We start from the raw sequence: 27,800 nt of genomic DNA, 5'->3' as shown, positions 1-27,800 counted from the left end.
GATCCACGTTATTACTGTAGTTAGGCAGTAATAAGGTGATTCTGTGCACCAGATTATCTAAAAATAGCAAGTAAAACAGAACTATGTGTGTGTGGATATATTTCTTTTACTCTGATACCCTTAAATAAATTCTGTATCAACAAATTGCCTTCAAAAGTCATCTAAAACAATCCACCTGAGTGTAATTCAGTTCTGTGAAGGCCTCAGATAGAACATTAGAGAGAAAGTACCAGGAATACAAAGGATCAGAGCAGACAGGTCAAGGAGGGAGAGATGCAGATGATCAAATAAATGTTGGGTTTTAAATCAATATTTCAGGCTATGAACATCTCAGAGCTCTGCTCAATCCATCATCTGATGACGGAAAGAGAGTTTTAATCAGAAAAGCCTTTAAAACTTTGGAGAGATACACAGCTCAGGTGGGAGAAACCGTTACCAGGACAACTACAAATTATTTTTTTCCAGAAGTGCAGTGAGATGAAATCCACCGTTGAAGGGAAGCAATAAAAACTCGTTTGCAGTTTGTTAGAGACAGAAAACAGATGGAAGAATCTGAACACAGCATAACTCTCGATGAAGCACGGTAGTGGGAGTGTCATGCTCTGGAGATGCTTTTTATTCAGCAGGGATGGAGAAGATGACGTTACCTCAAAACTCTTTTCATCAACGCCCGATGTATGAGGAAGGATTGTGTGTGTTTTTTTTTTTTTTGCAAGCACTGAAGTGTCAAAAATGGCAGCAACATTGATTATTATATAATTAATTAAGTGTAAAGTCGATTATAATAAATTGTTCTGCCTGCACAAAATAGTGCTCTTTTGTTCATTCATGGAAATAGTAAAAAAAAAAAAAACAATATACATAAAAAAAACACACAAAAATATTTATTTTACACCTACAAATAAAATAATAATAAATATCCAATTGTAGCAGTAGTGTCAACAAAATTAGCCTATGAATAAAACCAAAATTATTCAAAAAATATAATTAAAAAATCACAAAATCTCATACATTTTAAGACATAACTTGAAATATGAAATCTTTATCTGGCTCTAAGATTATAACTGAGTTAGATACACAAACTGGTTCTATAGACAATCCCAGACTAGAATATTCCACACCAATTGCAGATTTAAAAACTGTTTGAAATTCCTCAAACACTCATGTCTGAAAAATAGAAAGAAAGACTCATAAATATTGCTTCTGATCTCATTTTGCCTTGTTCCAGTGAACTCAGTATCTCCACCTGCTGGATGTTTTGTTACACATCTTTTGTGTACAGAATTTTAATTGGCTTTAATTGGCATTTCATGATGTAGCTGCTCAGTTCAAAGCATGAGAAGCAACTAAAACTCATGCACTGAGTTTTAGTTGAAAAGATAAAGACAGCTCCATCAGCTTTAATGAGCTTTATGTGTTTCAGGAAGTCAGTGTGGGACATTAGGTCAGCAGAAAGAGAAAAAAATGTCTCTGGGTTCTGTGAACATTTTTAGTTTAGTTCAGGTTTTGGTGTGAATGTAGAAAGTCTGAGTTGCTCATCTCTTAGTCTCATGATGCCTAAAACACTGAGGGTGCCTGGTTTATAAACACAGAAAGTGTGTGTGTGTGTGTGTGTGTGTGTGCGCGCGCGTGTGTGTGTGTGTTTCAGTTGACAGCCTGTCAGCAGTGACGGCCTCCTGACATGGCTTCTTCCCTCTTTAGTTTTCTCTGCTGTCCTTCCCCGCCTCCCTGTCCCTCTGGTCCCAGCTGCCAAAGCTCCCCTAACCCCTGACCCCAGCTCAAGGCCAAGGTTGAGAGGTTGTTGCCACGACAACATAGCAGCCCTCTGATCCTTGCCTGCTGACCCAGAGCGCCCAACGTAACCAGGAAGATGGTAATTTGCTCTCCTTTGCCCCCCCGTCAGCTAGTCCATGAAAGCCATTTAGAGCTGAGAGGAGGAGAATGAGCCAAGAAGATGCAGGGATCAATTTTAAATGATGGATGGATGGATGGATGGACAGATGGACTGAAAGAACAAAAGGGGAACGCGTGTGCTGCTGAAAGGAAATCAGTTGGGATGACCTATTGACCCCCCTCCCTTCTTTCAGCTTAAAAAGATGGAGATGAGTTTGATCCAAACAGAACTCGTTTTTTCAAACTAAGAGGTCAAAACTTAAAGCACTGACTAGTTATTGTTATTCAAATAACAAAAAAACGGTTAATGAGTGAAATAAAGACATCAGCTGCATGAACTTATTCCTATTTGTTTGAAGTGTTTGTTTCTTTTTACCCTTTCGTCAATTCAAACTCACATGGCGATGCCATTTTAACCAAATACTTTTATTTTGTACCTGTAACTAAAGCAGATTTCAACCTTTTACTTAACTTACATTTTAGATACACAAATTTAAAACTTTGAAAGAGTTTTTAACGATGTGCAAATACCGTGATTTAGTGAGTCCCATACAAGATCACCATTGTGAGCCACCTAGCACTGATCCAGTTTTAGAAAAATCCTAACGGGACACACACACATGTTGGCTGGTGTGTGTTTGTGTGTGATCACCTTCTGGAAGGCCTCCTTGCTCTTCAGTGCAGCCTCCTGTTGAGCTGGGCTGGACGAGTAAATGACTGACCGATACTGAGTGCCGCTGTCATTGTGCTGCTTCATGCCTGCAGAAAACAACAAAGCAGGATGAACACAGCAGCCACACAAGGGAAGAACAATCAGAGGATGGAAACGTTCTGCATGAATACGTCATCACACTGCATTTTCATGAAACGAGAAAACCTGCCAATACCGAGTCTGAGCTTCGTTTCATTTGCCACGCTCAGGCCTGATTAGTCCCGGACATGTTCAACCTAGAAATCCCTTCAGTAGAACTTGTCTGACAGCATAAAGCAGGCCACATTTTGTTTAAAAGCAGCGTCTTTTGAAAATTACATTTTGTATGCACTCAGATTATCTTCTTCCAATATAATTCTTTAGCCAATCAGAAACGAGCAAAAAAGGAAAAACAGAACAATTCACAAAAATCTTTTCACAACACTGTAAAACATAAGATCTGTATCTGATTGATATTACTTACTTTTCTTTACTCTTTTTAATTTCTCAATTAATGCCAAATTGGTTTGGATAGTTATTGTTTCTTATTAAATCAGATTCTCATTAAAAAACTGTGGTTTATTTAATTGACTGACTTTGTTTATTGAAACCTTTAAGTATCACAAAAAGTAAAAGCCGATTTTAATTCGCAGAGGAGCAAATATGACTGTAGGTAGATGCATTTTCGTCTCCTATAATCTGAGAGACGCTCTCAACATTTTCATCAGATTTACATCAGTGGGTTTGGAAGGAGGCCAGGCCTAAAGCGCCTTGATTTAGAGGGCTAAACAGCTTCCATCACTTCTAAGGTTTTCAGGAGCTACAATCCTGAGCAGCTCTTGCATCAAGGAATGCATCTTTGTGCAACTCTCTGCTGGCTGCAGCGTTTGCTTTTTGTCCAATTCTTATGCTCATCCATAACTGGAAATGCTGCCGTTTCTGACTGGTTGTTATGAGCTGCAGTCAGTGCAGGCTGTAACAGAAACGCCTTCCAGCCAACTGAACGCACCATCAGCTCCCTGCAGCGTTCTCCTAAAGAGGCACTTTTCCCTTTCAGGACTTCTCGAATGTTTCTTATTGTGTTAGGTAATTTTCTGGCACTAATTCAAGGAGAAGCTCTAGCTGTAAACCCAACAGTGATTGCTAATCACCTTATAAAGTTGACGTGAGAACGAGTTGGCAAACGCCTTCTTGGTTGCACATCAAACATGCACCAGTGTTGGATTCCAAGCTGTGTTTGAGCTCATCCAACAAATCCGAGTTTCAACATAAAAAAAGAACCTCCTGAGGGAAATCATTGGCTTTTCAATCACTAAATGTTCAATAAATAGTAACTCAGAGTGTCCAGGTTGGGTGATGCTTTTCAGAGCGGCCATATGCCAGAGCTACAACTGAACAGAACCCAAAACCGTTACTCTGTGTAAAACGATAATAATTAGCTGATGGTTTTTATCAAGCTTTGACATCTTTACATTACACAAAGTGTAAATCATTTTACAAACCGGCTAATAATATCAATCATAATAATCCAGTATCATAATACTGCCCACATCAATCTAAGAAATGTATATCAATCCATATTAGAGTTGCGGTAGACAGACACACTTTAATAAACAAATATTTATATTACTTATGAATTGGGCTAATTAGGTCTGTGGTTGTCCACTCTTTATTTAAAGGGGAAATATTATGCAATTACATTTTTTGAGTTTTACACAGTCTATCCACAGTGACAGTGGCTCTGTCTGTAGAGTAGTCATCCTGTGATCAGAAGGTTGTTGGTTCGATTCCAGCTTCGTCCTGCCACATGTGGCATGACGAAGTGTTAAATTGCAATGTGTTAAATTGCAATGTCAAATTTCTTCTACGTCTTGTTTGATGTATGAAACATTTTTATAACAACTGAAGTTACTTTAATGTACTATAAAATGGTACTTTGTGCCTGTAAAACACATAATGTTGCCCCAGCAGGACGGAGGTAGCAGTGATGCAAGACTGCTCTGTAGCTCAGGCTCGTCTCCCCAGAGACGAGTCGGGACTTCACACATTGGGACATGCGCCCAAAACTGCTCACATGGCATTGTTGGCGACAAGCAACAACTTCCCAAACACTGAGCTGTAAAGTTTGGATGAGAGGCGAAAGGTGAAAAGAAACGGGAGAAAAGTCCAGCTGCATCCTAGTAAAGCACTTCTGTTTGTCAAGACCTGGATAAGTGAGAAATTAGACCAGAAAAATACCAAAATTCAACATTTGTGCAATTTCATACAACAGCACTTGAGTTGACTTCAGTGCAATTTACTCTGAGCCTTAAAATCTGGCATGACATTTGGCAAAGCTGGGAATTACCCAGAGGATGCATTAAGCACTTTAACTAAGATGTCTGTTACTTCTGGCTGCATTCACCCAAGATGGCCGAAGCCTGACTACCGAAACCAAGGCCTCAAAGCAGCGGTTGAGTTTATGTTGCCTATTTTTATCCGTTGTAATAATTACTTGTGATCACAGTAAGTTAACGCTGCCGTAATACATCAGCAGTGCTGCTGCGTCGCCTTCCTGTGTTCACCACGGGAGAGTAACAATCTCCACTGACACAGAAAACGTCTCCTTGACACAGTAATCTGCATATCTTGTTGTCTTTAGATTAAACGTTACCTTACATCATGGAATGTCACAACCTATCTGCGCAGCGGCCTGCTGGAGCGGAACGGCCATAAGTATTCATCTGGTCGTCATTCAAATCAAATCAGACAAGCAACCAGCGGCTGCTCTGTGACACACACTGAATAAACTCACGAGAAGGGATGTTTGCTGCCTCAGAGAATCCGCTTCACTCAATGTTCCTCAATAAAACTACATTCTTGCGTGGTTCAAATATGATGAAAATGTGTATTGGAGGGGAAAAGCTGAATTATAGAAACCTGTGCTGACATTCAGGGGAAACGTTTTTCAAACACAAAGGAGAGCAGCAGTTACTGTATCCGTTCATACGTTCGTCCTACAATTATTTAAACAAAACAACATTAACTTATGAATCATTTTGGCATCAGTAACTTTGCATATCTTTTTGCGTAATAGCCAGAGGAAATATCTCACTTAAATATCAATTGTTATTGGAGAACTTTCCTTATGCTTTTATGAAGCAATAATGCATTAAATAAGATTTTTCCTTACATCTTAATCCCAAACAACATCCAGATGTTTTCCAGTAAAACCACTTCATACATTAACATCACGGCAGCGGATCGAGCAGAACGCTGCAGAATTTCTCACCCCTCCAGCGCTTGCATAGAAATTTTTTTCTGTGAAATATTGCTGAGTGATGATGCAATTCTGCAAAAATTTACTTCACTAAAGTTAATCTGTGAAAGTTTTTATATTCTCATAAGGAGAGCAGACAGTTCTTAAAGAACAATGTCACAACTATGTTCCAGCACTGTGATCAGACACCTTAATTAAACAATAAAAGTGAGTTGCAGTTTGTAAAAGTTTTCTTCCCCTAAGATTTATTTGCTTTTAGCTCTTTTCGACAACAAACTTAATGATGTTCCATTAGATTTTAATTGCTAGGCCAACAAACATAACTCAGTATTAGGACGAGGAAGGAAAATGGTCTTCGAAAATGTTCACAAATAAAAATAAAAAATTTGTGGCACGCATATATTCAGCCCCTTTACTTTCATGCCTCAAAATAAAATCCAGTGCAGGTTATTGCTTTCAGAAGTCACTTGATTAGTAAATATAGTCCAGATGTGTTCATTTTATTATCGGTATAAAAAACGCACGACCCATCAGGCAAATCATTTTGGCCCGACCCAGACCAAATTTTGGGTCTAAATTGTAGCAAAAAATGTATCTTCTAACAAGTAATTTGATAAAGTATTTGAAGACTAAACCATCTGAATGCCTCTCATTATAATTTATTAAAACACTCTGAATAGAAAGACTGTAGGCTTAAAAAGAAGAATAGTCGCCCTGTCCTACATAAAATAAATTTGTTTTAAAAAGCTAATTCTGAGAAGCATTAAGTACCGATTTATTGGTACGATCAGCATCGGTACCAGTGAGTACCTAAACCGAAATGCTCATACTCATAAGTTTTCCAGCTCAGGAAACCCAGCAGATGGCTTTGAATAACGGACTTGCAATACCCGATACGAGGATGCATGCAGCGACAGTGGACAGGAAAAACTCTGCTTTAGCAGAAAGAACCAGAACCTGATTCAGTACAAGTGACCATCCGCCACGAGCGACTGGAGGTTTGACAAGACAGAGCGGATACACAAAACAAACTGATGGAGACTTTCAGAGTTATAAAAAGTAAATAACGGAAGAGGGGGAATGTTTAGTTGTTACTATTTCAGCTGATGTTCTCCTCCTGGGAGCAACGCAGGTAAACAGAACATCAGACCAGAAGAATTAACAAAACTGAGAGAAAACATACAGATAACAGCTTAAAAATGAGCAAATGATGCGATTTAGAGGGTAGAAGAAGAAGAAAGTAGCAGAGCAAAATATATGTCCATAATCGTCTCTATAAGATCCTCGTCTCCATGACTAAAAATCAAACAAAACCCCCCATAAAAAGAAAGAAAAAAATAAAACCTCCCGCCTTCGCCTCACTCTCTCCATTTTTAACAGCCCCCTTCGTTATTTTCTACATCCATCAAAGGCGGCAGTAATTATTAATGAGAACCTCCCTGTTCTCTCTGCATTATGCATGAGAGCCTTGCCTCTGAAAGCAGAGGGTAATGGGGGTGGACAGAAGAGGAGGGGCCAGAGGTCACACATGTGCACACACACATGCACACACCGCCTTGAGGGGTCACTGACCTACGCCCGCCGAGATGAAAATATTAATTAATAGCCCCTCCCAAAAACGGGAGAATTTTAACGTGGCTCCTTTAACTTCCACGGAAGCTAAAGTCAAAAGGAAGTGGGAGGGTGGAGGAGGCGGGTGGAGGGGGTGTCGCTAAGGGAGTGACTCTCTCCTGGAGACAGTCATGCACAAACCTAAGGACTCAAATGTACACGCAAACACTTTTGGTTGTCTTCAAACCCGCTGAGAATTGCTGCAGCTCTGTAAAATCTCTTCCAGTGTTTTTGTTGCAAGGAGGGAAAAAAATGGCTCCACTCAAGTTGTCCCTGCTGGCTGCCGGGGATAAAAGCCTGTCATTTCCCCCCACGTCCAACTTTCCCTTCAGGTCTCTGCTTCCAGATTTTGCTCTAATTCTCCGTTCTCCTCCGGCTCGAGGCTCGTCGCTTGTTAATGCCTGTCCTTCTAGACTCCGTTTGTAACTGTCTGAGCCAAAATCGAAGATCCTGTAAAATGAGGGGTTTGAGATGATTCGTCTTGCAGAAAGCACAATAGAGTCTCACCTCAGTTCAATTTTAGAAGATAGAAATATAATAAGAAGGTATCAGTTTGAAAATGATGTTGATATTTATGAGAAAGGAATGAGAGACTAAGATTTTATTTGCTTTAGAACTTTCTATTATTTTCTTTCTGCAGTAACTAGCTGCGTTTCCGTTGTACATAATTGGGCAATTTCACGTTTCGAACATACATTCACTTAATGGAAACACACCAATTTTGAAAAAAACTCATTTGTTGATTAAAAGTATCAAAATTTGCAAAATACTTTTTTCCAATCATGAGTCACCTGATCAACAACTAGATGTTTCCACTGGCAGAAACCATGAAGAAGAAAACAACAGGAAGTGGTAGGAGAATGACGGCGCGCCGCCATTTTTAACGGTTTATTGTCTGAACAAACTTATTCACGTGTGAATTTAAGTAAATTTCTTATTTAATGGAAACAGCACAATTGCAAAAACTGTATTTTTTCAACATTAGAGGAATATTGACAAAGTTTTACACACATCTGTAATGGAAATCCAGCTGCTGGTAAACACAGAAAACCCTCACCTGCTGCCGGTGTCCAGTTATTGTTGGGGTTTTTCTATACCTGGCACGTTTTTGAGCATGAAGGAAGAATATTTGATCTCAAAATTATTGCACTAGTTCTGTCCAATTAGATAGTGGTAGAGCGAACACTAATGAACAATCTAATGAATTTTCTTTTACGCCTTTTTTCCTTTTTATCTTTTCATCATCATCCCCTTGAATATAATATCAACCCAATAACATCTGTAAAAACTGTAACCTTGCCCCCCATCTGTTCCAACATCAAAAGGAGATTACTTAATGCTGATGGGGTTTTATTTTTGTTTTTTTAATTAGAGAAATACACAGAAAGACCTGTAATTCCAGATAGATGCAGAGATCCCCGTACATGTGTGATAGTAGTAGTGTTTGTGCCGTGCCCTGCAGGCCCGTTCCGGCTGCGTGCGTGCCAGCAGAGCTCTCTCCTCCTCCTCTCTCCTCTCGACTTCTATTTTTGCCCTGTTCTTATGTAAGCCGCTGCTAACGCGCTGGAGACAGAGGCAGAGTACGGAGCAGGGATGGTGAGAGCCTCCCTGGTGGACACACACACACACCTGCACACACGTCCATACGGGCTGCGTACGCATGCAAAGGCACGGAAAGGGGAGCAGAAAGGGACGTTATGCTTGCACATACAGAGGCGATATTAAATCACAACGGTGACTCTGCACATGACACATCATGCACATTACCACAGCCGTTTTCTAGAAAGGGGAGCACATCTCGCTCGGTTATTATCTGATTGCTCATTAAATACACAGAGAGACACAAGCAGGCTGAGTTTACACTCTGCAGTCGCTTCACGCGTTAAAAACAGCTTTATTTTCTGCTTTTAGTGGCGCGGCGCTCTCTAACATGATCACTTCATGGTTCTGGGCGCGCTGTCAGAACACTGTAACTCTGGCCCTTAACTGTTTATTTTTAGCTGCTTCTAAATGGAATAAGTGAAGCTTGCTGCCACTGCAGAAGATCAAAATTTTTACTCCTCAAAATGTATAACCGTCAACATTAGACAGTAGTTTTACTCAGCAGCTTTTTTTGAGGCAGATTTGCATAAAAATTATGCTCATCAATATTAATGGATTCCAGAACAACTCCACATATTTTCATTTTGTTATATTTATTGCCTTTTTAAAATTAGATTACAACAGGAGACGGAGCCAATCTGATCTCATATCAGTATAAATTACTGTAGTAATTCCTGGATCAGATATTGGACTTTCCATCCTCTCAGTCAAATGATGATCCTGTGTTGCTGCAGGTCTTATTTTGCCAGACTGTCAGGTTTTATGTACTGTGGTAGAAAGTTGGAGTACCCAGAGAGAATGCGTGCATGCATGGGGAGAACTTGTAAACGCCATGCAGAAAGACCCTAGCCCAGATTTTGAAGTGTGAACACATGGAAAGCCCCACCGTCTTCTGAGATACCCCAGTGTTAAAAGTAAAGCAAAAAAAATGCAAGAGTCTTACATGCTTTTTGCAAAAATTTAGAGTGGTGGGGATTGTCTCTGTGAAGAGACAGCAAACTGCTGTAAGAGAAGCAACTAAGAGCTTCAGAAAGAGCAGGAAAGAAAACTCAAATACAGAAAATTGAGATGGAATATGTAGGACATGGAAATGTCTGCAGCCTGTAGAGGCTATTTTATTGTTTTTTTGTTTTCAGATCAAACATCCAAAAGTCAGGCAACATAAGTCCAAAGTCAGGAACTTCAAAGTTGCATTTTACATTTTTTTAATCCCGTTTGGGCCAAATGAACAAAGATCCATTTTCTATTGTTTTCTAATGGTCCCACTGTTTTTCAAAGTACAAAACAAAAAAATCTAACAATTACATATACCTTATACAAATTATACAGATTTAACATAATTCAAAGAAACAAACAACAAATAAATTGATCTATTAGCCGTATATTTCATGAAAGACTCAGTACAACACTTAATAGTAATATTTACAATCTAGACATTAAAAAGAAGCTGCTGCTTAGCGCAAATTGTGTTAATCCCTAACAAAACGTATTAAAAATGACAAATTGCTACTTCATTAAGCTTATGAATACCTTATATTCAAAACAGTAGTGCAACATTTTATAACATTTTAAGGTTAACTTCTGCAGCTGCAAATCTAAACATTTTCAGTTTGAGAAGTTCTGTTGGATCTATGATCAGTAAGGTATAAAAATAGGCTTGGCTTGTTTCCAGTGAAGTAAGATTGATCCTCCAATAGCTACAACAAGATTCCCTGAAGTGCACTGGACGGATAAGTTACTCCAACGAGAGCAATAGATCAGGAAAGGCTTCATCTGACATTAAATCTAAGAGACCTTGTGCGGTTCTGCACCTGTAATGTCTTCGGTCATAACTTGAACAAACGCTGACACTTAAATCTGAAAAAATGCTCAAATGGTTGCAGCCATTTTTATTTTTCGATTTTATGTTCTTGTCTTTATTATCCATCCATCCATCCATCCATCCATCCATTTTCTTACACCCTTGACCCCTAGTGGGGTCGGGAGGGTTGCTGGTGCCCATCTCCAGCCAACGTTTCGGGCGAGAGGCGGGGTACACCCTGGACAGGTCGCCAGTCTGTCGCAGAGCAACACAGAGACACACAGCCATGAACACACACACTCACACATAGGGACAATTTAGAGAGACCAATTAACCTGACAGTCATGTTTTGGACTGTGGAAGGAAACCGGAGTACCCGGAGAAAACCCACGCATGCACAGGGAGAACATGCAAACTCCATGCAGAAAGACCGGGGCCGGGAATCGAACCCAGAACCTTCTTGTTGCAAGGCAACAACTCTACCAACTATACTCCACTTATTTATTTCAAAGCAAGAAATAGACATCACACATTAAGGCATTTTGAGGTTAAATCAGACTTGTGGAAGTCTTGGTGAACTTATTTATTTTTCCATGAACCATTGAAGGAAATGACAAAAACCTCAGAAGAAGACACTGAGGGCAACTTCTTTCTGTGAACAAAAATGGAGTGGCATCAGATGTTAGTGGTTGTAGGATTTATCTTTTGCTATTGCTAGCACTAGACCCATGTGTTTGTTATGGTTGTATTTACCCAGAATGCCCTGCACTATAGTCCGCTTCCTGCTTTTGGAGCGATCTCCTCTTTGCATCCAAACTGCGTCAGAGTTCACTTCAATCAAACTGAGACCTAACTTTTAGAGGTTGTGTTTTTAGTCCTCATCAGAGTTTGAATACATATTCACACTTCCACAAACAAACCGAACAAACTGGAGTTTGATTAAAACGGACTAAACAGAATGCACTCTTAGAGTCTAATACGTTTTTATGCATCATAAATACCTTATTCCATAATGTCCTTGCAAACACAAGACTTCTTTGAAAACATACATTACAAAATGTATTTCATCAGAATTAAATGGGGGTTAAAACTCAACCCCCACAATGCATACACTCATGCTGCAATCTCCATAAATTAGGGTCGCAGCACGTGTGAGAGTGTAATGACTGGCACCTGGTAATGAGCAGGCCATCATCAGCCAACCAAGCAGGAGGAACGGGGTCAGGTTAGGAGAGTGTGGGGGTGGCTGGGGCCACAGGTCAGAGGTCAAGGCCTCCTCATGGGAGTGGGGTTTGCTTTAGACGGCAGGAGCACCCCTAACATTAAGGGACGGGGTGACACAGGGGATATGAGGAGGTACCCCAACAGGGAATTGGCGTGTGTCGCAGCCAGCTGGGGTTAAGATATTATATAAAGGAATATTCATGCTCATTTCAGCTGTCAGAAAGAAACTGCTGCCAGATGGAAGACAGCTTGATTTATGTCCGTTTGATTGTTTGACCCTGTATCTGTGATGAGCTGCAAAAGTGTATCTTCATTTTGTGGATCGGCGCTGCACAGCTTACAGGGGAATCTAAAAATCCAGGTTTTGCGAAATGTCAAAACAAACCGACAACGACTTCATCTCAAAAACGTGTCAGGCAGATATGCAGAAAGTCTCTTTTCCGACAATCCCACTCCACAAATGTTTCCAAACCGGTGTGAGCGTGCGTGTACGTGCAGACGTTATCAAATGAGGACAGCTGCGTCGGCCATTTTAGCTGTGCATTTGTGTTTTTGTGTCTATCGGCACACGCCTGAGTTGCCTGTTCACTGACGCAGCATCAGCAAGCCCACACCATAAATACTGCATGGCCTCAAAAAATAGAGAGGATGAATGCAATGAGGGAAGAGGAAGTACAGGGGAGGAAAAGGGATCAGGAGGAAACAACAAGGAGGGTGGGAAAGCATAGGTTGCTAAGATGAAGGGCGGCTGGGGGTTGAAGAAAGGGATGGAGAGGAAGAGAAGATGGGGGGGAAGGAGGATGAGGAACTGGAGGAGATAGTGACTAAGAGATAAAAGAGGAGCGAGTGGATGTGAGTGTGTTTGTGTGATGAGCGGATGGCCTGAGGGAGCGGCCGAGTCAGCGTGCCGCTCTGCGGATGTACCGAAGGGGCTCCGGGCCGTTTGCTCACTCACTCGCCCCTTCGCTCTGTTCGCTGCAAAGAGGACAAGGGTGGAGGGGGAAGGGGGTGCAGGTGAACCTGACAAGTTGGGGGAGGATGGGAAAATGTGCAAACATGAAGAGAACACAAAAACTGAGGGGGAAACGGGGGAGAAAGAGGAAAACCAGAAAAAGGGTAAAAGGGGGGAAACAGAAAAGTAGAGGGTTGCAACTGATGCATAGATGCAGAGACGGGAAGACAGAGAGAAGCTGCACAAAATGATCCATTTTCCACTGCTTAACCACAACGTTTAAGGAAATCATTAAGGAAAACATAACCTACAGGCCTCTGAAGGTATTTGAGAACAATAAACTGTAAAAAAATAAACAAAAAAAATTACATGAGGCTATTAATGGGCCTTATTTGCATGTTTATGTTTATGTGCATTGGTTAAAGTGCCGCCACATGAATATTTATCCCGAAATCAAACAACCTTTTCAGTCATGATGATGAAACAGGACTGCTGTGACCCTCTGACACAAAGAAGCCACTTTGTTGACAATTTGTTTGTGCCTGAGAACTGTGCATGAGCGCATGCGAAGGTATGCTGCTGAGGGCTTGTCAAAACACAGACATAAGAAACTTATGATATGGAAGCGTGTTGAATCGAGGGGGGTATCGAGGGGTGGAGGGGGTTTATGCAACATCCCAGGGAAGCCAGCGGATTGAGACTAGCGTTGCTGAATATGGAAAGAGGGCACACAGCAAAGGCTGCTGGGAGTTTCTGATTGGCTGCTAATGTTGCTATCCAGGCCGGGATTGGTGGAGCCGATGCAGCCCGACATCACGTTGTTGGGACTAAACCCTTTTGAACTAAGGCAAAGCAGCAAAGGCACAGATATCAAAACACATTCACCCGCGCCCACGCGCACATGCATGCACGCATTTGCAGCTGCACATATTACATGCAACTAAATAAGTACCTATGCACGGTTTCAATCACATGCCAACACTGATTATTGAATAAGCCTGGCCTCCGTGCTGATGCACATCAGGAGGAAACAGAATCCCAAAACACTCTTTGGCTTTTCCCCACATACCATCTCGAGTGAATCTACACAGGTCAAAGCGGAAAGAGCAAACTTCTTTAATTTCTTCATTCTCTTTTAAGCCCAGCTCTAAGGTGGACAGAATAAATTGAAGCTTAAGCATGCATGAAGGCACAGCCAGCGGGCCGCTTTCCACCACTCCACGCTACATTTGTCAAATCAGAAGAATTTCTGCTACACGTGAACCCCGGATCTGAGAGCAGGGGAACGATTCGCATTTAAGTCACGCGTGAGGAGCAGAGCTCCTAGAAAAATTCTTATATATACGAGTACTTTTGAGTTTGCGGTGATTTTTCAATATGTCGGCCGGTTTTAACTGTGACTAACAAAACAGAGTGCATAGAAAATTAGCTGCATGCTATTAATAAAACATGAGATGAGCCACTGCACTGTGATCGGGGGAAATGTATGACGACTCCTTTGGCCTCGCTGCCTCTGCCCTGTGGCGTGTCGGCTCAACTCTGTCTGCGACTTTGCCTGTGGTAAGACGTGTCTCTTCCCTCGGCTACTGTGAAGAGGGGACTAATCTCTTCTAATCAGGAGAATGTGGTTCTCAGATAAACAAAAAAAAAAAAAAGTCTATGTCTTCCCCTGCCTCCCGTCTTAAACATACTGAACAATGGGTCGGCCTAAACAGCTGCCACCAAACAACTCATAACTCATCTGATTTATTTTACAACACCAATAAAAACTTTTTCACAGATCATCATCATGCAACTTCAATCTTCAAAGTATTTTATTGCTGTTCTTGTGTGACAGACCAACATAGAATAGAGCGTTATTGTAAAGTGGAAAAGAAACAAAAATATGGAAGGTTTAGTAAAAATAAAGATCTTCACCAGAGGTAAAGCATGCATTTGTTTTACCTGTTATAAACTCAGCTGTATTTCTCTATTAATTTTGAAGATTGCCACAGATTTAGGTCTGAACTTTGACTGGGCCATTTTAATACATTGATAAATTTAGATTGTAGATTTAGCTGTACGGTTAGGCTCAGCCTGTGGGAAGGTGAACCTCCACCGTATTTTCAAGTCTTTTGCAGCCTCTTACATTTGCCCGACTTTGACCAGTTTCCATGTCCGTGTTGATATAAAGCTGCATGATGGGACTCTGTGTTTAATGTTATGGATTCTTTAATGTGTTAGTTTTCTACCACATAAAGTTTTGCCTAACGGCCAAAAACGTTATTTTGTTTCTTCCGACTAAAGTACACTATTCCATGTGTTTTCTGTGCAGCTTACATAAATTGTGACAAACATTGATTGTTTTTCTTTAAAAAAAAAAAAGTCTTTTTTGCCAGTCTTCCATAAAGACCAGGTATATGTAGTGCACTGCTAATAGTTCTGATGGATCGTTGCAGCTCCTCCAGAGTAGTTATGAACCTTTTGGCTGTTTTTCAACCTGTGTTCTGCTGTTTGCTCTAGATTTGTGCCGCTTCTTGGAGTAGATCTGTTACCTTAGCTCTGATTTGTTCTTTTTCTAAACTTTTGTTCATTTATTTTTGGTTGAGGCATTGAATGTTTGGGCTACTGTTTTTGGAAGTTGCGCAGCTGCAATGATTTTTGCTTTTGAACAGTTGCTATGACGCTTAACAGAGGAAATGACTTATTTTTGTCACCCAGGACATGTTACTGTGGAGTATTGTCTCTGTCGGCCTGATATTGTTAACATTCTGTCATGAGATTGTTAAATATCTACCGAGTCTTACATCAGAAATTTATTTAGACTGATTCAAACTCTGACTGCTGCTGGAGATCCTTCCTTCCCACAGCATCAACGACTCTGGATACTTGAATGACGAGAGTTATGGCAGCATTTAGTTTCTCTTTGTGATGAATAAAGTGTTTTTGAACTGAAGTGAATTTGGTTATGTTCTCTAACAGACTGAAGATGTCTCAATAGAATAGCTGGATTAATTAAAGAAACTAAATTACACACACAGGGAAAAACTGTTTACTAAAGAGATTAACAATGGTTCGCTTTGAATTTCATTTAGGGATATTAGAGTAAAGGGGGCTGAATGCATATGTACACCAAACACTTGAAATTTATGAGTGAAAAGACAAAAAACTGTAAAATCATCAAGGATACGAATTCTTTCCTAAGTTATTTAATGACATTTCCTAAAGTGATGCTACTGAAAGAGCTGCGTGCGCCTCTTAGGGCTGAAGGTCGGGCCTATGAATCTTTGATCCGTCTTTCCTGGTCCCACCCTCCCTACATTCAATATGAGCTAGCAGAGTGCCACTTGGCCCGTTCCTGCCATCTCACACACATACGCACACACACACACACACCCTCCATGTGTCCTCCTGGTGCATTAATGTTCTTACATCACCTCCTCCAGTGAGCACAGAAAACAAGAGAGCTCCAGACTCGAAGAGATGGAGAGATGGCTTTTAGTGGGGGATGGGTACGCTGTGCACGTGTGGGTGGCAAATATGTGGCAGGCTTCACAATAATGCAGCAATATGCATCATAAGGCAAACACTTAAATCAGGCACAATTTACTCAAAAAAGGTCACATTTTCTAAATTAATTTGCTCCAAGAGGCTCAAGTTTATAAAAAGAATATGTTTACATTATTCGTATATACAAAATGTTGTTTTTTGTTTTTTTTTTAAGTGCAAGATGTGCACAGTGTAAGAAATGCTTTTTCAACAATTTTGGCTTGAATGTGGCACCACAGTGGTGTGCACCATCATGGATGGCTGGGTCTCAGACACATTAACACTGTCTGGCATTGACTTGCACCCATGAGACCTTCCCCCCACTGCAACATGCACGAGCGCATGCCTGGGCATCACCCTTCTGCTCCAATACACTCTCGCCCCCTTGGGATGGCTCCTTTTTGGAGGGTGACTGCAGTTTGTTTGGATGCGCGCTCCTCCTACCTTGTGTAGGATCGTGATTCTCCCAAAACTGTCTGAGGAGTTCCTCCAGGCTGATGTCTTGAGGGGAGAAGACCACCCTCACCACCTCAGTGTGGGCCGTCAGACCTGAGGGGGAATCACAACGTGACATCGCTCAAAACAAATGCCATCCACCTCATACTCTTTATTTTCAAATACACAACATGCTTAGTACTAAAAATAAAAAGAAATTCCAGGTTTAAAGTTGAAGACGAGAGAATCAGAGTCCATGCACCACAGGTAGAAAACATTCAGGCTGAATCTCCTATGAGCTGTTATTTCTCATGGCACCAGAGGAGAAAGAGAAAAACAGAGGGATGCATGGAGAGAGAGAAGGAAGGCAAAGAAAAAGATGGAGCTTATGGTGGAGGTTGCCAAAAGCTCACAGATACTCATTCCTGTTTGCAGCTGCCAGAATACTGAAGCCTCAGCGAACTGCCTGCAGGCGCTCTCTAACTGAGGGCTGCTTTAGGTCTCATATGTTCTGCATGTGCATCTGTGCGTGTTCATAGCAGAAACAGTATTTTACATTTCTTAACATAGACATATTTTATTAGTAAATGAGGCATCATCTAAAATCTTGCAGCACAGTAGAGGTAATATAACTGTAGACCTATTGAACAGCGATCACTGAGTTCACATAAATCCAGGCTTGATTTGCTAACAAGCCTGGGAAAAATTAAAATAAAACATGTATTTTCATATGATCATCTTAGAAAGAAAAAAAAATCATAAACAGCTGCCTGCCAACAAATAATATGAATATATTGGAAGCATTTACATATTTTTGTACTGAAATGGCAGTTTAGGAGCATTAAATGCTCGTTAACAGCAACAAACTGTACAGGCTAGTAGCAGCTGCAGAGACATTAGCCATAACCAAAAGCAGCAATTTCATTTGGAACAAACAAGATCTTCTCAGGAAAAGGTGACCATGAGCCACGACTCTCAAAGCTTGTTCCACATGTAGAGGGTGAAAGGCTGGGAAAGATCAGGACCAGCAAAGCTGCAGAGCTTTCATGTTCTGCTGAAGGACCATTCAGTCAGCTGAAAAATCAACAAGCCAGCCTGTTTAACTCCTCTGCCACTGAAAACAAGCAACTCTGGACACCAATTAAAATGAGTAAAGCTAGGAATAGAGCTTTTACATTTGTTCAAAGATGTACTGATAAAGTGTCAATGTTCACATATCCTGAAGTACGCAGGCTTTTTTGTATTAAAATGTCAGGTTTTTGTAACATAAAAAAAAAACATGTCAAAAGTCATATGTGACAATAATCTTTTACAACTAAAATGCAAAACAAACAAATCCTTCAAGAAAAGGAAAAATAAATTGAAAAATGTGCAATAATGTTTGTACAGTGTGCACACCCTTACAGTAATTTTAAACCACTTTTTGAGTTGTATGCATTTATGTAATTATTTTCCCTCCCCCTCAAAAAGTTAATCATTTCTTTACAATAAAACATGTAATTTATTGCATCCCACAAAAATAAAATGTGAACAAAGTTTTTTCTTTAAGTCATGAATTATATTAGTATTTTAATCAGCCATCCCTGGAAAGATATTTTTTACAGCTGGCATAATAACCTGAACTTGACTGCATTGTATTTTAGCAAGAACTGAATTAGAATACACTTAATTAAAAGGAATGTTTTTAATTTAATGTGAATGTGACTATATAATTGAACTGAATTTACTAAATTGGATCTTTTTCTTCTTTTTAAGAGCCTTGAGATAACACCTGTTGGGAACTGACATTGTATAGAGTTAAATTGAAATATATCTATAATGTAGCAAGCATGTTTCAATATAGCAATTGTAGCAAAAAATTAATTAAATAAAACTGTTATTTATGCATTTACAAATAAAAAACAGAGTATTTATAACACCATATGTGAAGAGACTGAGCTGGAAATGAGCTAAAACAACAACTTTTTTATTTTAGGCAACATCTTATAATAGAGATGGTAACTTTACCTGACCTCATGCTGTTCTAAACAGTGGGCCTTCAAATGTATCTTAATTCATTGCTTTGGTTATCACTGCAGCTGTAACTTTGTTCATGAAACCTTTTTCTCCACAACTACAAGAGGTTCATGTTTTTTGTCTTTCTAACTGTAAATGTAAGAGATTGGGGTCCTGACCTGCAGGGCATCTACCATGTTTTGTGTCTCTTCTGAAGGATTTGCAAAAAAAAAAAAAGAAACAAAAAATGCCAGAAGGGCCTTTGAGCTCATTGCAGAGTACAGAACGGTTTCAATAAACGGCAGGAAGTCGTATTATTGGTTCAATCATTTTACCCAGGTTCTTCGTAAATAACATTTTTCCTTCCACAGCTTTGCATTCTGTGTTGCAATTGTCTGGCGCATTAGACTGTGCTTGTGCTGTAAATGAGGTAAATTATGCTGATTGATAATAAGATGCTCCTCCCTCTATGCATACACAAAGGGAATTTCTGACTGCTCTCTATCCTCCCCTGTTTCTGTCAGTCAGGCCATCCACCTGCCTGCCTCTCCTTTCCCGTCTCTTCTGACAGTTCCATCAGCCGTCTCAGTCAGCCTGTCCTGCCACGGCGGCGCTGACAGCTCCTCGGCCGCGTGCCGTCGCAGTGTTCCGCTCCGTCATGGCCACTGGAGCGACGCCTGCACTCTCTGAGCCGACGGACAGGACCACTGCTTTTTTCTCACGCTTTTTGTTTTAAACCTCCCTTAAAAAGTTTATTTTGCTCATTCCTTCGCTTGGAGCACTTAAGTCTCGTCGTTTTACTCATCCTTCTCTATTTTCCTCCACAGATGACCATCTTGTTTCTAAGAAGCTGAGAGAAGCAGCAACAGGGGAGGCTGCTGGTAGAAACCATGTGAAGGAGCATCCTGTCGGTGCTCTTCATGCTGCGCCTGCACCTCGACTCAAAGCCTCCCCCCTCCTCATAAAGTCCCAAACGAACAGCTGAACATCTTCATTTTCAATATGCATCACCTTCCTACGAATCCATTTGACTGCTACAATAACATAACGGGAATTTTCTTAACATTACGATCAACAAGAACAGAATCTGTTTCTGCAAATCACATTCTGTGGGAAAGAAGCCCATGTATGGCGCCTTCGACGCAGAAACCTCCGTTACTAAAAAAAACACCGCAATACAGCACAGCAGAGAGCAAAATCCTCACAAGTAGGTCATGTGGGGGTGGGGACGTTGGGGGGGTGCAGCCCATCTGGAGCAGTGCATTCTGAGTAGTTGACTGCAGATGAAGGGAAGAACCAAGACGAGAGAGCTTTATTTAAAACAATCTTCCTCTGCATCCGCTTCCTTTTTTCTTTAAATTCTCTTTAACCTTGACACTTGCAGCGTCAAACGTTCTGCCAACCTGTTTCACTTCCTCGCAGGAAGGCAGAAGGATCTGTTAGCGGGAATCGGAAAGTGGGAGGTGTAAATACCAGTAAAAAATGTGCAAAGTGCAATACCTGTGCAGACTTCATTGTAGGTCGGGTTGGGTGTGAAGCCCCCGGCGAAGCCCACCTGGGTGGAGAAGACTCCTGGAAGCCGCCAGAACAGCTTCTCAGCTCCCCAGAAACAGCCCATTCCTGCACACACACACACGCACAGAGGCACAGTTAGGCCTTTTTGCACTGCGTCACACAGAGATTTCATGAATGCGGTGAAGTTTCAGGCTTTATAAACGGATGACTGTGCCACCTCACCAAACATGATGGTTTCCATGCCTTCTGGAAAAGGCTCCACAGTGGGATTCCCGTTAACGGCATGCTTGTCTGTGAGGTAAAACAGTGGAAAATGTGTTATGGGATCATAACAGTAAAACGAAACAGCGTGACTTTCAGTGTGTTAAGGAGCCTGAACGCAGCGTTGAGTCGGCCTCAGCGGCTCTCATTTAACAACATCCTGACCCAGGCTGACGGATCAGAGCTACGAGAAGACATTTAAGAGATTACACAGCTTTGATTGTCCCTCTGAATCTCCCTGCCGTTCCCTCTGTATACAACAACACACATTTAAGCCATTATAGTTCTGCTTTTATTACTCAGATGGCTCAAAAGTCCAATCAAAGTTGAGATAACAAGGTGTCACCTGATCTGCAGATGTAACTGTATCAAAAGGTGGTTGTGCTACATGTTGACTCATGAGGATAAAATACAAAAACACACCGCACTTTTCAAGTTTTATTTGGGATTTCATTTCATTTCACAATAAATCCCAGAGAAACAAATTCAAGTTTATTGTTCAAAATGTGGAAAAGTTTGATTAACAACAGGATTTACAACATATAACACACGTGATCGATGTCAACGGGTAATATGTCTGATGGAATATTTAATATAGGAAATATTCACTGAACTCTGACCCAGAACTACCCAGCCTTCTGGAGGATTTAGGCTGCTGAAGCCTTTCCTACAGGGGTTGTAGCGTCCAAGCCAAGGCTGGTAGCATCAACTAACTCACTCGCCCTCTGGTTACCTAGCAACAACTTGTTGAGTAACTTGCGCAGCAGCAGTTTAAGGTTATGCCACTGTGGCTCAAAAATGCTTCATAATGTCGAGTAAAAACTATGGATAAAAGAGGAAAGGTCATGCCATAGGTTTTATACTAATTCAAATATTTAAAACAAAAAACTCATCAATAATTATCAATATCAACTGATACATTCTTCAGCTATATTAACCAGCCCTATCTCATCACAGTGAAAACATCCAACTATAAACAGAGTGCAGAAACAGTGCAGCCTGAAATTAGAGTGCTAAATGGGAGGTATGTGTGTGTGTGTGTGTGTGTGTGTGTGTGTGTGTGTGTGTGTGTGTGTGTGTGTGTGTGTGTGTGTGTGTGTGTGTGTGTGTGTGTGTGTGTGTGTGCGTGTGTGTAGCCCTCAGATATGTCAGGAGGATTAAGGTTTAAGAAGACTGAGGTGACTTAGCGTGCAAATCTCCACTCAGCAAGGCTGGTTTGTACTGCAACCACTAATAGTTGTCTCCAGATAAACAGGCCACAGCGTACACCAAGAGCTTAGCTGTATGTCGGTAATGGATGCTTACTCCAAGTTCCATGAGGTGATCGCTTATTGTCCGATTAAGTTACGTTATGTGTGACACTGACCTGAATACTAACAATCACTAATCTGATACAGACAGAATAGTTCATTTCCTAGATAGGCCTGGATGATCCTTAGCTGTGACAAAAGGCCAAAGACCATTAGCTACCTGCCGTTTGCTTCAGACTTAAAGGAGATTACGATAAAGACAGACCACACTGAAGCACTGAAAAGAAAATGTTTTCCCATGCTGGGACTCTAAAGATAAGGTCTTTTGAAGAAAAAAGGAAGCAAGGGGCCAGTGCAACGCCTGAGCAGATAATACAAGTCTTGTTGTATCGGGGCATTTTTTGATATTTCACAAAATCGTTTGGTTTTCTGTGCAGTAACAGATTGCAGACACATGAAGGACTAAAATGTCACGGAGGCCTGGATGCCCCCAGGCAGCCGCATCGTGGACTCCTATTGAGCGGCAATTCTGTGTTTTTTTTTTTCATTTTTAGCAGGAGGTTGTTTGGCGCTGCCAGGTCACGCTCACAAGCACAGTCGGCTGCAGAATCAAAGCACATCCATGTGACGGACATGCTAAATCTTCTCCGTCTCATTGGACGACTTAAGACGGTGGAAGAACAGAAGAAATCGTCTTCTACCATTTTCACCGTCTCCTAGATATCACCCCCTGGAGTTGCCAAATGACTTCGAGAGGTAAGATGAGAGAGTGAGAGGGAGTTAAGTGTGAGATAAAGGAGTAGGAGGAGAGGAAAGAATAGTTGGAGGAGGAGATATCCGCCTGCCAAAACGATAAAAAGAAGTAAATTGCCAGTTAGAAGCAACAGATTAAAGTTCCGGTGAGGAAGCGAAAGACTCCCCTGGCTTTCAGACAACCAAACCTTCAGACACCTCATAAAGAGACGAAGCACTTCATGTAAGTGAGAACACCGAGAAAACAAAAGCAAACGAGAAAATATACAATAAAGAAAAGGCGAGTTAGCTAAGAACCTGTTGACATGATGTCTACGTGTTTCAGCTGATCTCCATCATTACTTCACACTCGCTTCCTCACACCACCGCACTTTGCTCTTACAATCACTTGCATGGTGACGTGCATGCAACCTGCAGCACAGCTGTTGGTGCACCAACCACTGTTGTGTTTTTTTTTCCTGTGGAGGAGCTGGCAGAGGTCCAGTTGGTGCCAGGCTAGCTTTTTTCATTGTGCCCGGTCCAACACACCCTCCTTCTCACACCCCACTCTGCAAGAATTACCCCATCTTACACACACGCATCGAGAAAGAACCTGGCTGAATACCCTCACTACGCTGCCTTACTGTGCCAGCAAAAGAAAGAAAAGAAGACGACAAAAAACAAGCGGGGAGGGGGATTGCCTGGGTTTACAAAAGAAGTTAACAGGCTGAAAATGTGGAAAGGACTCATGAAAAGGTTTTTTTCCTGTTTTGGATGGGATCCAGGCTTAAGTTCTTTAGCACACCTTTGTTTTTGCAGATATCTGGAAAGTGCAGATCACAGTGTACTTGTAAGGAATGAAGCAAAATCCTTTGGTCACCTTTTGTTGCTTTAAGCCTAGCTGCTGTAGGCGGCTGGATCAGAACCAAAACGTTGGACCGGACGCCCTACCATTCTGCTTGAATCAAGGTGACTACTGTTCAGGGGCAACAATCTGGTGCTCAGCGGAAAACAAACACCCAGTTTGAAGTCTTGTGGTGGATTTTTTTTTAGCCTTTGATACCTTCCGATTCAACCTATGGTCCTGTGTTTCTCACCCGCACAACTGAAGTCCAAGCGCTGCTGCCTCCTCACACAGAGACACGGGAGAGGTACCATCCCAGCATGCCAAACTGGTGACGTTGGGTTGATTTCCAGACCGCTCGGTTTGTTTCCTTCCAAAAATCCTCTCTTTCTCTTCCCCTTCCCTCCCTCTTGCCATTCCTCTTTCTAGTTGCGCACAGGTTGGCAAGGAGTCAGGCACGAGTCGTCGGAGGAGGCTGATGCTTTATACTGGTGCCAACTACCCTCTGCTGGATGGGAGGAAGGGAAGGGGCGAGAAAAGAGTGGGGCGAGGGGGGCGGCAAGACGGGGGGGAGACCGAGATCTGGTTTTACACAACAAAAGAAGGTAAATTAAGGAACTAATGAGAGTGGCCTTCAAACAACCCAGGGAACTTTGTGACTTAAACATACACGCTCTGGCCACTTTATTAGGAACACCTTGCTTGTATCTGACTCTTTTGCCTAAATTATTAGTGGCAAAGAGATTTAGATTCATATTGACATGATGGCAGCGTCGTTCAGTTGTTACAGATTTATTGGCTCCACATCCATGATGCATATCAGCATTCTATCGGATGTATTTTCTACTAATATTGATCATGTGACTATCGAGATCGACATCGTTATTGTATTATAGCCCAGTCCTAATATATTATATTATTATAAATTGATTTGGGTTCATTTCAAATCCAATGGACACCGACATGGAAAAGAAAGGGGGAAAAAGAAAGGAATAGATGTTGGATAAAACATAAATAGAAAAGAAGGAAATAAAAATAGAGGAGAGGTAGAAGAAGTAAGTCTGTCGCAATAAGCAGTTAATCAATTCATCACATTATAAATTGAAATGAGGTCAATAATTTCTACTCTGACGGTTAATATGTTAAGGCAATTTCATTTACACAGACTTCATAATCAGTTTTAATTATGGCTTCTGTTGTGTGTGGTTTTTATTCCTATTTTTTTTCTTCTTTTTGTTGTGTGTTTTATTTTGGAAAATACTTTCTAGTTCCAGTGTTAAGTGTTTAAAAAAATCAAGTTTATTTATCTGGGAGAGAGCAAATTTTCATTATTATGCTATTATCAATAAATTACTTGAAAATGGTATCAAAACAATAATATTATAATTTACTGCAGTAACTACTCTGACAATTTATTGCGTGGTAAAATTTGTTATTATGACAGGCCTAGGGAGACGGATCGGGAGAAGACAAGAAGACATACTAGGAATCTGTGTATACATCTGCAGAAAGAGAGAAAAACAAACACCAAGAAACCACAGCGACAAACAACAACATCCATATATAAAACAGCAACGTCACTGAAAAGCACACAGCACTAACTAAAAGATGTATTTAATGGCAACCACAGCCCAAAATAGAGTGAATCTGAACACCTGAATCCAGACTTGTGTGTGTTTGCATGCTTGTATTTATAAGGTTTATAAGGAAGCAGTGTTTATAAGGAAGCAGACACGGATGAGATCCGAGTCTCCACAAATGGGAGCTCCAAGACGAACACTGCAGGTATTTAGCTGCATTATCTTTAGTACACAAAGTGTTCTGTCTGCCAAATAATGCTCCAACCAGTGGACAGTTTCTGTGGACAGATCTGCTAAATTATGCATTTGCAATGAGTGGGACTTTAAGCCTTAGAGAGGTCAACAGAGAGGGCAGCACAGTGTGTGTTAATATAATGGATAAAATCATTAATATCTTTAAGAGCTTCTGTTATTGTGCTATGTTTTCTTTTTCTAAACCCAGACTGGACGTCAAATACAAACCTGGTTGTTAATTAAAAGCCTCATTAAATGATCACCAACAAGGAAATTGAGAATTTTGGCCTTTACAAGTAGCTTGGCGATGAACCTATAGTTATTTAGAACAGACAGCAGACTTCCAAGGATCAATGTGTATTTGGAGGCATTGTCCAGTTGGAATTCCCAGTGGCTTGACTGGTTTGACGCTTGGGGACACCAAGACTCAAGTGACTAAAACCTGAACGGGAAACAACTGGAACAGCAGCGTCTCTGTCCAAATAAACATCAACACGGACTGAAAAGTACCAGCTCCAAAATCAGATCCAGATTTATTCATGTCCCAAAGTATAGAAACTAAAAGACAAAGTATCAAAGAATCAACACAACTAAGTTTCACTTCTGACTTCAAGATAAGACAAAGAACATAAAGTGTTCCTGCTGAGGCCTTTTAACCTAAAAACATTGTACCAACTTCCAAGCATGGGGTTGACCACATCATGAAAAAGGCATATTTCACATAACAGTTTGCAGAAAGTGAATGGAATAAGATGGATGAGCTTCTGACCAGAACTGTAAATTGAAGTCCCAACTATAGGTCACAATGCAAATGCTTCATTTCTGTGTATAGAGTTAGATTTTTTTGCTCTCTGTCATCTATTCCTGAATCTATGTGATTTTTTTTATTCACCTATGTTTTTGATTGAATGAGGTTTTCCAAGATCAATGTCAGAACAAAAAGAAAAAGACTAACTTACATTTTAGGGAACCTTCCTCCACATGGAGCAAATCCTTTTTTGTTTGGCTCACATTTGCCTAACTTGTAAACTTGCATCACCACTTTGTCATTCCTCACAAACTGAATAAAAAACAGAAAGGGCATCTAGAGAGAGCTGTGAAACAATACTAGCAATATATCATTGCCATGAATCTGTTTATAACAGTTACAGTGAAACACGTAGCAGAAATTGATTTCAGTCGGCTTGCACCCCCCCACCCCATCCTGTTTAGAAGAAATATTGGCAGTCTATCCTGTCCTGACTCAAAATAATAGCTACTGTGCCCCTACCATGTAGCAATCTGCCATTGGATAATTCCTGCCAAGGTCACAGACTACATCACACAGACCACAGTGAGGGAGGGAATGAAGGGCAACAGGAAACAGAACCAGGAACAAGGAGTAACTTTATCAGGGTGCCAGGGCAAAAGGTTAATCTGAAAACGAGTCCTGTTCGATGCAGAGAGGAATAAAATGGTGTCCGCTCTGAGGTCCGCAGGGCTGGGACTGAACTGGGCACATGTGAAGACACTCCTTAAATCATTACTGCTTGGAGGACCACAGAGATACGACACACACACACACACACACTGGAGACAAAAAACCCATCCTCATCTAAACTGCCACCCCCATGGTGAAAGGGGAGGAACAGATTTCTGCCATGCCGTGTCTCCGAGCTGCTTCGACAGACGGAGAGGCAACTTACGACGGGGTGGAGCCTTCATGCGCATAATGCCCAGATGGGCCCCTGGATGCTGTAGTACCTCTTCCTCCTATGCACTCACGCCTGGCTCCCACAATGCACTTAGCGGACGCAAGTGTCTGAACGGGTGACAAATGCAAGCAGCCGACTCAGATTGCATAATGTTTCTCATAACGAGCCATCCCGTTTCATAAGAGAAACCCAAGCAGGTGAATGAAAGTGTCACAGTGCGATCAGCCAAGTAATAAAGCTGTTGACAGCAAACAACCCAGCAGGCTCCTACAACCACTGAAAAGAGTTTATCAGTGTCCAAAGATTAGATCTCAAAAAGTTACAGTGGCTCAAAAGACTTTACAATACATGTTGGTTGCCAAGGTTTACTTTGGACAAGAATTATAGAAGTTGCCATTGATTCAAAGATGTGTGAATCAACATCACTGTGTACCCAGTTTAATTTCAGGACTCACTTTACAACTACTCGTATAAACAGGAATTCAACAAAAGTTTCACTCTGCATATCTTTCCACATTTGGTCAGGTCACAACCAAACTTTTTGACAACCGGATCACTGACTTATCACACAGAGCACCTGAATTATACTGAGATTAAATGACCCATATGTGAACTGGATTTGATTTAATTTAGGCTTATCAGCATAAAGAGGCAGATGAATGCCACACTTCTTAAGACTTTCATTTGTAAAACATGTTA

The 27,800-nt window shown here is 41.1% G+C and overlaps 1 protein-coding gene across 6 annotated transcripts in view; it reads right to left on the bottom strand.

Moving 5' to 3' along the window:
• Nucleotides 1-27,800, bottom strand: part of msrab (methionine sulfoxide reductase Ab) — a 69,885-nt gene that overhangs the window by 19,198 nt on the left and 22,887 nt on the right. For 5 of the 6 annotated variants that reach the window (XM_008399961.3, XM_081602861.1, XM_081602863.1 and 2 more), the window contains 4 exons: nt 20,729-20,797; nt 20,492-20,611; nt 17,006-17,110; nt 2,546-2,652 (listed from right to left, as the gene is read on the bottom strand). In XM_008399961.3, coding sequence (XP_008398183.3) covers nt 2,546-2,652; nt 17,006-17,110; nt 20,492-20,611; nt 20,729-20,797 — 401 coding nt within the window. Of the gene's footprint in view, nt 1-2,545; nt 2,653-17,005; nt 17,111-20,491; nt 20,612-20,728; nt 20,798-23,846; nt 26,606-27,800 lie in introns of those variants that run through there. The other variant, XM_008399962.3, reaches the window with a different exon arrangement.

This window comes from Poecilia reticulata, chromosome 22 (assembly GCF_904066995.2).
Source record: "Poecilia reticulata chromosome 22, P_reticulata-male-v2, whole genome shotgun sequence".
Taxonomy (NCBI): domain Eukaryota; kingdom Metazoa; phylum Chordata; class Actinopteri; order Cyprinodontiformes; family Poeciliidae; genus Poecilia; species Poecilia reticulata.
Note: the sequence above shows the minus strand (reverse complement) of the source record. Positions and strands in the feature narration are given on the sequence as shown.